At 55.9% G+C, this 12,526-nt stretch overlaps 1 protein-coding gene across 1 annotated transcript in view; it reads left to right on the forward strand.

Moving 5' to 3' along the window:
• Positions 1–12,526, forward strand: part of NAV1 (neuron navigator 1) — a 255,063-nt gene that overhangs the window by 63,464 nt on the left and 179,073 nt on the right. Inside the window, exon 2 of the mRNA XM_067531847.1 lies at positions 11,383–12,233. Within this exon, the coding sequence (XP_067387948.1) occupies positions 11,401–12,233 (833 nt within the window). The 5' untranslated portion in view covers positions 11,383–11,400. The remainder of the gene's footprint in view (positions 1–11,382; positions 12,234–12,526) is intronic.

Genomic DNA, 12,526 nt, shown 5'->3' on the forward strand with positions numbered 1-12,526 from the left:
GATGCATTTTCTCGTGAGCAGAGGGGACCCGCTCAGCTCCGGAATGTGCAGACTCAGCAGAACTGGTCGGCCCACGCCAGGAGCGCAAGTGTCTAGAAAAAGAAGGTGCAGCTAATGTGGTGCAGCCTGGGGGTGGGGCTGCCCCTGGGCGCAGAGCTGAGCCGGTAGCATGGTACAAGGGCTGTACATATGGCCCTTGTGCACACACCAGGGGGCATGGCACAAAGAAAAAGAGGTGTGACTAGAGCCATATTTCCTTCCCCCCGCAGGCTGGCTTGAAACCCATGCAAGGATTTCTCTAGGCAGCTTCCGTTTACACCTATCGGCCTGTGGACGCCGAGCACGGCTTTGTGGGTCTTTGCACGCCAATGGCCACGGCAAGGGCACTTGGAATGAGGATTGCCACGCTGTGACAAAACCCTGCAGGGGCAAGGCTTGGTCACTGGACGGGAGGCAAAGGGAAGGATGCAGAACGGAGGCCTTGCTCGCACCGGCCCACAGGTGGACTCTGCAGCAGACCGCTGGCCCCCGCCAGGCTGGAGCTCTGCACGTGGCCGCTGCTGATTACACGGTGGCTCAGGGAGGGGCTTGCTGCATGCACAGGCTGGGCTCTGGTCACATTGCACCAGGCAGCCTGGCATGGTTGGGACGGCCTGTGGGGAGGTTTTAGGACTGCAAGTGTGTGGCGGTTACAGCACGGCCCGGGCGTTGATTGGGCTGGCTCACCAGCCATCTCTGCGCTGGTTGCCCTAGCAGTTGACTCTCCCCCCCAGGCTTTGCAGCTGGGATGTCCCTGATGCTTAGTCCTCCCGCTGGGCTGTCCGGCCCCAGCATGACCCTGTGAAGGTGGCCGTGCTGCCCTAGGCTGCTCTCTGCTGGCTGCGCCTCCACCTGGCTGAAGCCATCCCAGTGGCATTGGTTTGGGGCACATTTGAGGGCACTGGGGGCTCAGACGCCATACCAAGCACAAGGCATGAGATTTGCCCGAGGCACGGGCGGCACATAAGTCATCAGAGCCAGCTTTGAATGTGGCCTCCATGGGTGCCTAGGCTTGGTGATACCCCCGGCATGAGGGGAATTGCCACTAAAGAGGGGACTGGGCCCTAAGCGTTAGGGGGAAACCCCCTTCGAAACTAGGGACCGAAAAAACGATTCTAGGAAAACCGGAACCAACCCAGACCTGCTCCCAGGACAGCAAAACCTTTATGGAGGTTTGGAAAAGTTTCTGTCATTTTTTTAAGTGTAATTTTTGCTGCTGCTCCAGCCAGTTTGGGACCAGCAGCCAGACAGCCCAGATACTGCAGGGGCCTGCGCGCCCAGCCTGGAGCCCTGAAATCTACAGGGAAACTGCACCCTGCATTTCAGAGCCAAGAGTTCTGACCAGACAGACCCATGCGGCTGGACGCTCAGCCTGGACACTCTGGGGATTCCCCCAACGTCAATCTTTTGTTCCCCTTCAGTGCTGCTTATTGCTCATGAGACTCTCCCCCATCATTAACCAGCTAGTCTCCTTGTGCAATGCTCCAGCTTTGTCTTTCAGTGATGGTTCCCTCATTGGCTGGGCCCAGCGAGAGGATAAGAGACCTACTACTGCTACCACCCAAGGGAAAGGGGTATCTCAAGTGGTGAAGGCCTATGTTTTTGGAGCAGGGCCAGGGTTCTAGCCCCAGCGTTGCACAGCTGTGATTTAGCCAGTAGAGTATCTGTCACACATGGATTTGTTATAGGAAGTATTGTTGCATGGGGGGAAACGGAAACACGAGGTAGTTAAGTGACTTGGCTATGCAGGAAGTCGGTGCCAGAATCAGACCTCGGGAGCCCCTGCTTGTGGCTCTAGACCCACACTCCCTCCATGGAGACTTTCTGGGTCTGCCCTTGTGGAAGCAAGAGCATCTGGGGAAGTGAACTAGTAAGAGCAGCGTTCTCTGACTGCCAGGGACTCGGCGCGTTCCCGCTGGCTTCCTTCTGAGTAACTAGCTTTCCCCACCCTCCCAGATGGAGCCAGCACTGAGAGCCAAGACGGCAGCTGGGAGAACGGGTGGAGGGGAGGGAATTAAACTACGGGAAATAGTGATTGGGGGGGGGATTAAAAAACAAAACCCAAAGAATCCCAGTTTGCAATGAGCTGTGGAAGAAACTGATGAGCATTCGAGGGGCTGGCAATGCAGCTTCTGACAGGTTAGCAAGTGAATTAGCTTAGCAGCACGGAGAGCCTCCGACTCCCTGCCTGGCTTTCAGAGTTCGCAAGGCAGAGCAGGAGCCAGCGTGGTGGGGAGGGATGTTTCGGTCAGCAAACATCTGGTGAGAAATGGGATTTGCATTCCCAGCTTTTGCATTCCTGTGCATACGGCCTACGAGGAGCTGTGAGAGCTGTGAGCGTGTGAGCGGAGGCTGCTTAGCCCGGGGCTCTGGTGAGTCAATCCCCCCCCCCCTCTTTTCTCAGTCTCCTATTTAATGTGCCTCCCAAATGCAGGCGGGTTGCACTTGGCCCTGGGTTGCAACACAGGATGTTTGGCTAGAAGGAGCGGGGGTGCCGGGAGCTGCCTGCAATGCTCAGGCAGGGAGCTCCGTCCGTGGAGGTTGCAGCGCCATGGAAAGGGGCTGCAATGCAGGCAGGGCTGCGCTAATGACTTGGAAGGCGGGAAGCGCTGTTGTAATGGGCTGCAGTCTTTAGAGCATGATTGTACTGGCCAGCGGGGCAGCGAATGCTTGAGAAGCTGGCAGTGGGATTAAGCAAGTGACCTTCCGTACTTCTTTATTATTCCTTTCCCTTGTTTCATTTCCTTTACGACTAGTATCCGAGCAGCTCATGAACAGTCACAGCTGGTGCCTCCCCACCCTCCTGGGAGAGTGGGGAGTGTTTTCCCCGTTTTACAGATGGGGAAATTGAGGCACAGAGAGACCGTGACTTGCCAACGAAACCAGGAAGAGATCCTGAGTTCTAGTCCAACGCCTGCTCCATAAGCCCATCCCTCTGCCCTGTCTCGTGGGAGATCGCTGCTCATTCCACTGGCTGCGGATCAATGCACATTGCAGCACTTGGAAAATGCCTCCTGCAGAACAGGCCCATCCCATGCACAGCCTGCATGGTCACAGATTTTCTTTCCCTGGCCTAGCCCAGCCCCTGGCTGGCTCTGCAAACTAGCCGTGAGCTAGGAAAGCAAAGGGAGGATCTGGGCCTGTCCTGCTCAGCCTCTCACAGCTACTACCTGTGTGCGAACAAACTAGGGGAAAGCCAAAGCAAAGGCGGTGCTGGGTGGAGCTCATTTGCATGCCAGGACCCAGCATGCTTTTCGGGTGCTCAGCTTGCCTGTAGATGGGTTCTCGGAGTGTGTGAAGGGAGGAGCGCTGGGAAGATTTCCCACTCAAAGTCAGATGGGGAAACTCCAGTTAGCCTGGGACACGCAGCCTTGTACCCAGCAATGTTGGCGGGGGTGGCGAAACTGGACAATGGGCCAGTTTGGGAGGAGGGAAAGCGGGGGAAGCTCCCCGCGAATGGGGATAGGGAGGGATAGAAGGGGGAGCCAGGGGAGGTCCTGAGACTCAGCATGGAGCAGCGTGGGGAGGATCATGCGGGTTCAGACCTGCTCCTGGGCCCAGGCCCGTAGAGAGAAAGCTGAGCCCCAGCACATCATGGTTGTTTGGACCTCTCCCCTTGCCACTGCACTTCATTTACTTGTACATTACAGGTGTTTTGGGGGCAGCTCCGAGCACAGGACCCTGCTCCAATTGTCATCCCTTCCCCATCTCTTGTTGGCCCTGCCTGGGCCCATTCCAACCCCTCTAGGTCCCACTCCCTGCTCCCCGGCTTGATCCCAGGCACCGTGGCAGCTGCTCCAGCACCTCCAGCTTCTGCCCTCCCGTCCAGTCACGTGCGAGTTTACACGGGGGCAGAGCCCCTGCAATATGTCCGTCCCGTCCTCTTGCCCCCACCGGTTCTATCACCCCTGGATACAATAACCCCTCCTTTAGCACGTGCCCAAGGGGGTAACTAGATCATTAATCTAGAGCATTATTAGAAAGTCTGGACATGCTCCGCAAAGCTTCCAATGTTAACCTTAACTCTGCCCTCTGCTTTCCCTCCCATTGCAGGTGGGAGAGCCCCACTAGTCACCCCCGTCCCTAACTGCAGCCAATGGCCTCTTGCTGTAGGATGGCATCCACCCCTCCCACCTGCATTAGGAGCAGATGGATTGTGTCAAGAAGGTCATGTAGGATTAAGGGGAACCTGAGTGTCCCATGTAGCTCTTCTAGTGTCGCCCAGCTGGGGAGAGATCTGTGTGCAGATGGATGCTAAGGCAACGCTGTGGCCTACTGGATTGGACACCAAGAGATGTGGCATCTTATCCTCACCTGGTCTGAGACCTGCTGTGGCAGCGGCGCCACGGTCCCAGGGATCGAGTGTCTGAATGGAAGTCAGGGGTCCCGGGATCGCTTCCTAACTCAGGTGCTGGCTCATGAGTGACTTTGGACAGGTCTCTAGCCCCCGTGTGCCTCAGTTTCCCCCATCAATGCAATAAGGGGCTGATGTTCCCCACCTGCCCTCTGCAAAAAGTGCTGGGCAAGTGCTGAGTATCACTGTAGCCTCCCTGCAGTGGATCTGGGCCTTTGTGTTCCACTGTATTGGTGGAGGAATTTCCTTAGCTCCTGCCCTGCCCTGCCCTGCCTCGTTGGGGGTTATTTACCCCTGTGCTGAATGAGCACAAGGTTGGTGCAATGTGCTGTGGGATCAGGATGCTGGGCTGGCTCCTGTTGCACAGGGCTATGGTCATCATGGCACATGCTGGCAGGCCGTCTGGCTTAACTGATAGGGCGGTGGATTTAGGACCTCAACCCTGGGGCTCTGGTCTTCTGTGGGGTCACTAGGTGCTACTGGACTAGAAATAATGCTCAGGTGCAAGGCAATGGAGAACCAGGCTGCCCTAACATTGCTCATTCGGCCTGGTGCTTTGCAAGTGGCGCCCTCCGCTTCAGAACCATTGCTGCGACCCCAAAAGATCGGAATCCAAGCGGGAGAGACCAAGTGCTTTGCATTGTAGAGGTTCAGAGGCTGGCTGGGAGTGGGAATTAGAGAACATAGTGTCTGTGAACCGCTTGTATCCACAGCCCCTTAACACCTCCCCATTCTCCCCCAGCAGAGGTGGGGGAATTGGACAGCAGAGGTTTCAGGGACGGGAAGTGTTACTGCAGGCCAGCTGCGGCTGGCAGGCTTCCCAGCTGTGCTCCACAAATCCTGTAATCGGAGCGCATTCCTGGGACCAGCAGAGGGCTTCCCTGCACATCTGTCCTGGGCGGTGCTTGGACGCACCAAGCAAGAGGCTCCAAGCAGAGGAAAGTTTCCCCGCCAGCCTGTGTGGGGGAGTGCATTATCCCAGTCCCTGGGGACCCTGCCTAATGCTGCTCAGGCTAGGAAACTGCAGTCATGCGATGAGGCAGACACCCAAGCCAGGCACATGGAGAGCAACGACTCCGCCAGCCTGCCCCTCCTCCAGTGCAGCAGAGAGCTCGGAGACTGGAAGAGGCAGTGTCAGCACCCACCAGGGATCTCCCTGGGAGAAACTGGGACTGGGCAGAGCAGGAATCATAATATACGCTGCAGCTATCTGGGGGGTCACTAGGACAGGGGAGACTCCAAGGGCTAGAGCATAGGAGGAGGCCCAGATGTAGGACAGGGCAGTCACGCAGAACGAACTGGATGGCTTGATAACCTGGGCCCTGTCAAACAAAATGCTTGTTAACACAGCCTATGGCAAGGTCGTCCCTCTAGGAGGAAGGAATGCAGGTCAGGCCTAGAGACGGGGGGACTGTGTCCTGGAAAGCTGCGATTCTGACAAGGATTTAGGGGGGCCAGAGTGGATAAGCAACTGAACATGAGCGCCCGGTGAGACGCTGTGGCCAAAAGCATAAGTGCAGTTTCTGAACGTTGAAATGGGGGTTTAGTGAGCAGGGGCAGGAAGGTGGTTTTACTGGGGAAACCGATCCTGGAAAGCTGCGTCCAGTTCTGGGGTGCATGTTTTTTAAAAAGACACTGAAAAATGGACATGATTCAAGAGCTGGAGAAAATGCCTGCCAGCGGGAGTCTTACCGTGCTCAATCTGCTTAGCTGATCAAAACGAAGCCTGAGAGGTGACGTGATGCCCGTGTGTAAGTACCTTTGGGGGGAGAAAATACCGGGTATTACAGGGCTCTTTAATCGAGCAGAGAAAGGCAGAGCAAGAGTCAACGGTTGGAAGCTGAAGTCAGACAAGTAAAACACAAATGTTTAACCGTGGGGGTGATCAGCCAGGGGAACAAACTCCCCAGGGAAGTGGTGGATTCTCCATCTCCTGATGTCTTCGATCCAACCTGGACGCCTTTCTGGAAGGTATTGAGCCGCACACAAGTTACTGAGCTTAGCACAGGGGTGACTGGAAGAAATGTAGCGGCAGGAGGTCAGACTAGATGAGCTAATGGGGGCTTCAACTCTATGAATCTCTGGCTAAGGGCATTGGTGACAAGCCTGTCGCCCCCAGGGAAGTGGCTCCCAAGCAGCCCACGCTGGTGACGGAACGTTGTTCCCCTCTTTAGATGTGGTTAACACACCGGACACAGCCCATGTGAAATGAGCTGTCAGGTTTCAGATCAGCTCCCTGTGACCACATCCCAGTGGCTGCTAATTGGCTCCCTTAGCGTGCATCTCTGCAGAGACCAAGGGCTGATGATGGAGCCAGGCAGACCCCCCGCCCCTCTCTTGGCCTTAGACATTCTGCCTCCAGCGTAGCAGTGGTTATATCAGCATGGGCATAGCTCGCGCTGATATTACTTGTGCTCTGCCTGTTCCACAGATATACAGAGGCCACCGGGCTCTTCTCCTAGTCCTGTATCTTCACGCACCCACAAGCTCTCCCAGCCCAACAAGTGTCCGTCCCCTTCCTTGTGCATGCCACTTCCTGGTATCATCACACAAACAGCTCCCAGCCCAACCTGGTTCTGCATTGAAGGGGGACATCACCCTGATACCTCCTCTGGGCATGACGAGAAGGAGTGTGAAATTGATTGAATGTGCAGCGAAGGGAAGTGCAGCCTGGCTGAATAGCAGAAGCAAGAATAGCAGCAGGGCTCCGAAAGCTAATGAGAGAAGAGACTGCCACAGGCCCCCTCCCCGGTGCATGCCATGAATTAGAAGAGCCATCTGCCCCTCTGCTTGCAAATCCTCATTTACTAACAAGATCACGCTCATTAAAGCGACCCGATAACATGTGAACCTGGGGATCTCAAAGCACAATTTGAGGCCTCACCACACCCCCTGCTGCCCTGAGAATACTCTTTCTGCACACGGCACGTACTGAGGGACTTTCATCTTGAGCGTATAAGCTGGTCTCAGGGGTAAGGGTTACCTTAAAGCACCAGCTTGTGGCAGGGGCCGGTTCCAAGGCAACTGACCCCCCAACATTCCCCAAACAGGGGCTGGGGAAAGTGACGCTTCCCTATATTCATTTCATGGAGTCCAAGGCCATTGTCTGACCTCCTGTATAGCACACGCCATAGAGGTCTCATGCTTTTTCGGGCATGCCAGACCTGAGCCACGAAGGATGTTGTAGAGCCAAATGAACTTCTTGGACTGCACCCGGCACAGTGCCTAGATACAGCGGTGACTGGCCCCCTAGAAATGCCTACAACAGATGGCTGGAGGGCGGTGTTATGGGTCACTGGTGAAATAGACCATAGGGGACAGACTTTCCAATGAGCTCGGCAGGTTGGGAGGAAGGTTGGGTGCTAAGTTCTTCTGCAAACCTGTTCCCATGTGTGCAATGCCCCTAAGTAAATAGGTAGCCTTTCCCACCAGCGGGAGCTTGTCAGTTATAACTCAATGGAGTGGGCCAGTCTGGAGATATGGGTTAATTGGTTTGCAACAAATCAGCCCTTGCTTTGCTTAATTCTCCGCCCAGCTTGGAGTTCTGGGCACCAGGCAGTCCGCTCCTCTTCTGGGCAGCACATAAGGACTCCAGGGGCTAGACAGGAATGGACTTTAGGGCTAGAGGTGCTCTTTTTAAGTGAATTATGGCACAGAGTGATTGACAGCTGTCTTACAAACCCGTCTCAGTGAAGGAAACAGGACACGGGAGTGGTTCCCTGGCCTGTACTGGGTGGAAGCTGCCTGCTCGTTCATGGCCCCAGGGGCAAACCAGAATTCAGATTAAAATAAAAAATAATCAGGCCAGGAGGGCTTTCATTGGATCCCTGAAGCAGAGCTGGTGCTGGGAGGTGGAAATGCACTGCAGGGAACATTGTCCCAGTATTGGGCCTGAGCTGGCCACATGGTGAAGCACGTGCATGATCCCACTGAAGCTAACGGAACTATTCACGTACTTAGAGAGAAGCACGAGCTGACGCATCTTGCGAACCACAGCCGCTTGCCTGGCGGTAGATGTCAGCCGTGTCAGCAGCTGTAGCAGGAGAAACCCGGAGCCCCTGACCCAGGCCTAGATGATACTTACCACGTCTCATCCAAGGATCCCGAAGCACTCTTGGGAGATACTATTTGTTTGGAGTGTTACAGCCTTGCTCAGGAGCCCCAGGAATGGAGCAAGACCCCATCGTGCTGGGAGCTGAACAGACACAGAACAAAAAGATGCTCTCTGCGTGAACGTTGTTATCCCCATGTTACCCTGGGGGAACGGAGGCACAGCCTGGTTAAGGCCAAGTTTCCTATTTGGGCACTTCTTCTTAGACACCTGAGTCAGAAGCCTGATTTCTGTCAATGTAGAGGTTTACTCTGTCCTCATAGGATCCAAGCAGCTCACCATCAATGGCTTAACCCTCACACACCCTGGGAGGGAAGGCAGATCTGTTCTGGGGATTACTTTGGGGCAGCTCTCTGGCCTGTGCGATATAGGGGTCAGACTAGGTGACCACACTGGTCTTGGAATCTATGAGCCTGGTTTTGTAGCCATAGAACTGCAGCACAGGGTAGATGAAGTGACTTGCCAGGATTGGAACCCATGTCTCTGGGGGGCCATCAGGCCTTTGGCAGAGCTGAGCTGTGCTACACCCAACCTCGGCTGGACCTTGTGCCAGTTACAGCAGGAGTCTCCTGCCACTGGGGCCAGGCCTTGTGCTGCTGCCCCTTTCTGCTACGTCTGAGGTTGGGGGAAATCGGAGGTCAGGTCTGGCTCAGTATGTGCGGGCAACTTGGGACATGCAGCACGTGAGATACCCAGAACTGTCGCAAATCCTGTCTGCTGGAAGCCCTTGTCGAACCCACGCAGGGTGATATCAGCCTCTCTCTTCGTTCTGATAGAGGCGCTGGCCAGCCGAGCATGTCTCTTTCGCCCACAGTCACACAGCTGGCAGCGCCCACCCATGGGCGCTTTAGTACAATATTTTAGGGGGGGTAGAGTCTGTTACGCAGCCTGCATCCCGAGACATTTTGTAGAGTTAAATCATCAATACCGGGAAGAGGAGAGACACTCAGAGGCAGAGACAAGGGAGAAGAGATGCATGTTCAGATGAGATTTAGATCAAGATGGCCCGTCCAGGAGCTCCAGGGGCTGGAATCTGCAGTGGAGAATGTTCTTAAATCCATTGTGGTGAGACTGTACGAGGGGACGGAGAAAGGCCAGCACTGACTGATCAGAGCGAGCCAGGGTCCTGGAAGGAAACACGGGGAGGTTGGCAGCTGAGCATAGCACTAGACTAGGTAGCATTCACCTGTCCTGGCTGACTGTTTACAGCTGGTTTCAAAGAGAGCGAGAGAGTGCTTTGCTCTTAGGGCTCTTCAGATCTGTTGTTGCTTTGAACCCCAAATCGGGTCATGACCTCAATCTCCTGTAATATGTCTAAAGTGGTGGGGGTGAGCGATGTGGACACCGGGCGGCTCCTTAATGGAAATTGAATTCTTACGACCATTTCATCTGCCCTTTTTTCTCCGGCATATGAAAAGAATTCCTCTCGGCTACTCGAGGGCTCAGACAGTGACATGTTCTGTGTGGCTGGGTTTCATCCCCTGTTTTCAGCTGGTGGAAAGGACCATGGGGGAGAGGTGAGAATCTCCCTGAAACATGGGTCAAGTGAGGGGGTGGAGAGGAATCGTGTCGAAATGCCAGGCAGCCACAAAGGATAATCAGGGAATGGCCATTGCATTGGGGTCCTTGACAGACACACAGAGAATTGTGAAAAGGGGAACCTCAGAAGCGGTATTGGGATCAAGCTCCGGGCAACAGACCTGGATCCAAACTTTCCTAGAGGTCTGTGGGGTTTGTATGACAAAGGGCGGGGGGCTTTGTTCAGACCCATTTTTGAGACAGGGGCCAGCTGCAAGTTGTGGATCTGGATTGGGAGGTCTCCATGTTTTAAGTGGGTTTGGATCTGGACGAGCATTGGTGCATGTGATGACATGTTTGCTTGCAGTATTATCCAATCTCTAGGTGTCTCTGTGCTGTGTAGTGTCCAGACAGGGTATGGTCCATGGTGAATGAGCACAACAAAGCTGGAGCTCAAGCTGTGTGGAAGCTTGTTTGTGTGTGTAGTTGTATCTAGGATTCTGGTTTAAGAAAGACTGTGATGCCATAGATCAGGTCCCTGGCCTATCTCTGCTCCAAAAGTCTGGGGGAAAGCACCCATAAGAATGGATTTTAAATGTTTCTGAATGAAGTAAGCCTCTTTTTGGTGCTCCTGCTGATGTTTCCTGCTTCTGTCAAAAGCATCCCAGGTGCAGCCCCTCTGGCACATGATTAGGATGGGGTTTTAGACCAGGGCTTGTGGTGAAAGGGCAGGCGAGGCTCATGAGAGATACTGTTAATGCCACGAGATCGGATCCTGAGGGAAGCACTGGGGCTCCTGGCAAGTTGACTGAAGGGTTCTGAGTGTCAGAGAAGCAGGGCCCCTGAGCCAGCTCCCCTGGACTGGGTCAGCCCAGAGTACTCAAAGAGCAGTGCCCTTTCTGTGATCATGCTGTCTCCGTGCTCCCCGCCTTATCTCAGTGTTCTCTACCCACAGCCAGGCAGGCGTCAAAGCCCCTCTGTTGCCTGGATTCCACAGTCCGTTCCTCTAGCTCCAAGCAAAGCTCTGAAAATACAGTCCTGGGGGAGGCAGGATCCTTCATGTGCCTGGGGCTGGCAGGGACCCTCTCCCCTCCAGCAGGGTGGGCTGGAGGGGGTAGCCTCTTATGCAGACCTTTAACGGATGCTGGGACCAAAGAAAGGATCCTGTTGCCAATGGACAGGCTCAAGGGCGTCCTCATTACCCAAACCACAGCAATTCCTCTGATCACAGTAGTCTGGGCACCACACTGCCATAGGGGTCCCTCTAGGGCCCCATCTAGGAGCATCCCAGAGCCTCTCTAACCCCCGCTCAGCCCCAAGCCCAGCCTCACTTTGCTCTGCTTCTCTCTTCCCTCCCCAGCCTGCGGACCCTCTGACGATGAATGGGACGGCCAACGTGAACTCGGCTGGCCGAAGCCATTATGCTTCCGCCATCCCCGTGCCCCGCGCCGTGTCCCAGAGCAAGCTGCACGTCGCGTCGCCCAAGCTGCCCCCGAGACAGAGCAGCCTCGGCGCCGCCCCTTGCCAGAGGGCGGCGTCGCCACGGCCGGGAAAGGCACCAGGCGGTGTTGGCGGCCCGGCTTCCAAAGGCTCCAAGCAAAAGAGCCTTTCCAAAGCCCCCGTGGAGACCGGGCCAGGGCAGGAGACAGCAGAGCCATCTGAGTGCAAAAGGGCTGATGGGGCAGACACCAGCCACAGCAGCTCTAGGACTCCAGGCAGCAGCCCTTGGGCAGGGCAGAAGGCGACGCCTAGAGCTGCGGGGGCTCCTAGGAAGGCTCTCGTTCAAGGGACGGAGAGAGACAAGGAGAGTCCGAAGCCGACAGAGGCCCATAGCAGCCATGGCACCAAGAAGGGCTTGGGGAAACCAAATGGCATTGCCGAGCTGGCCAAGACCCCTCACCTGCAGGGGAAGAGCCCGGCCCGCTTCAGCCTGTACAGTGAGTCTGGGCTGCCCGGCGCCTGTGACCGATCCAACGCCAAGAGGCCCCAGAGCTGCCCGGTGAAAGGCCAGTGGGCGTCGGAAGCCATCTGGAAAGGCAGCAGTGTGCCCAAGGCAGCAAGGGCTGAGGACACGTCCCCGGGGATCTCGCTGGGCACCAGCAGCCCGGTGCAGAATAAGGAGCCAGCTTTAAACAGTGGGGCCGTCAGCTTCTCCTCGGTCCCGCCGCAAAGTCACCCGGTCACTGCCACCGTGGCACCCTTCCACTACCGGTGAGTTCCTCTGCCGGGCGCTGTGCAGGGCACGGGGCCCCTCTGCGGGAAGGGGCATCTCCTCATCCCTTCCCTGACTCTTCCTCCTCCCCCACAAACCACGGGGCCATCTGCCCACACCCCTCATTGGCACTGGGAGCATTTGGGTGAGGGGGTCAGCTCACACCAGGGGGCTTAGAGAGTGGCTTTCAGAGACCAGACACGAGGAACGTGGGACTCAGTACGTGCACTGTGTGTAGGGGGGCGGGTGGAGGGGAGCTGGGCACACAAGTGAGGGATTATGGGGGACAGGC

The sequence above is a fragment of the Emydura macquarii genome, unplaced genomic scaffold, assembly GCF_026122565.2.
Source record: "Emydura macquarii macquarii isolate MOO-44397 ecotype Brisbane River unplaced genomic scaffold, CSIRO-AGI_Emac_v2 contig_3220, whole genome shotgun sequence".
Lineage (NCBI taxonomy): Eukaryota > Metazoa > Chordata > Testudines > Chelidae > Emydura > Emydura macquarii.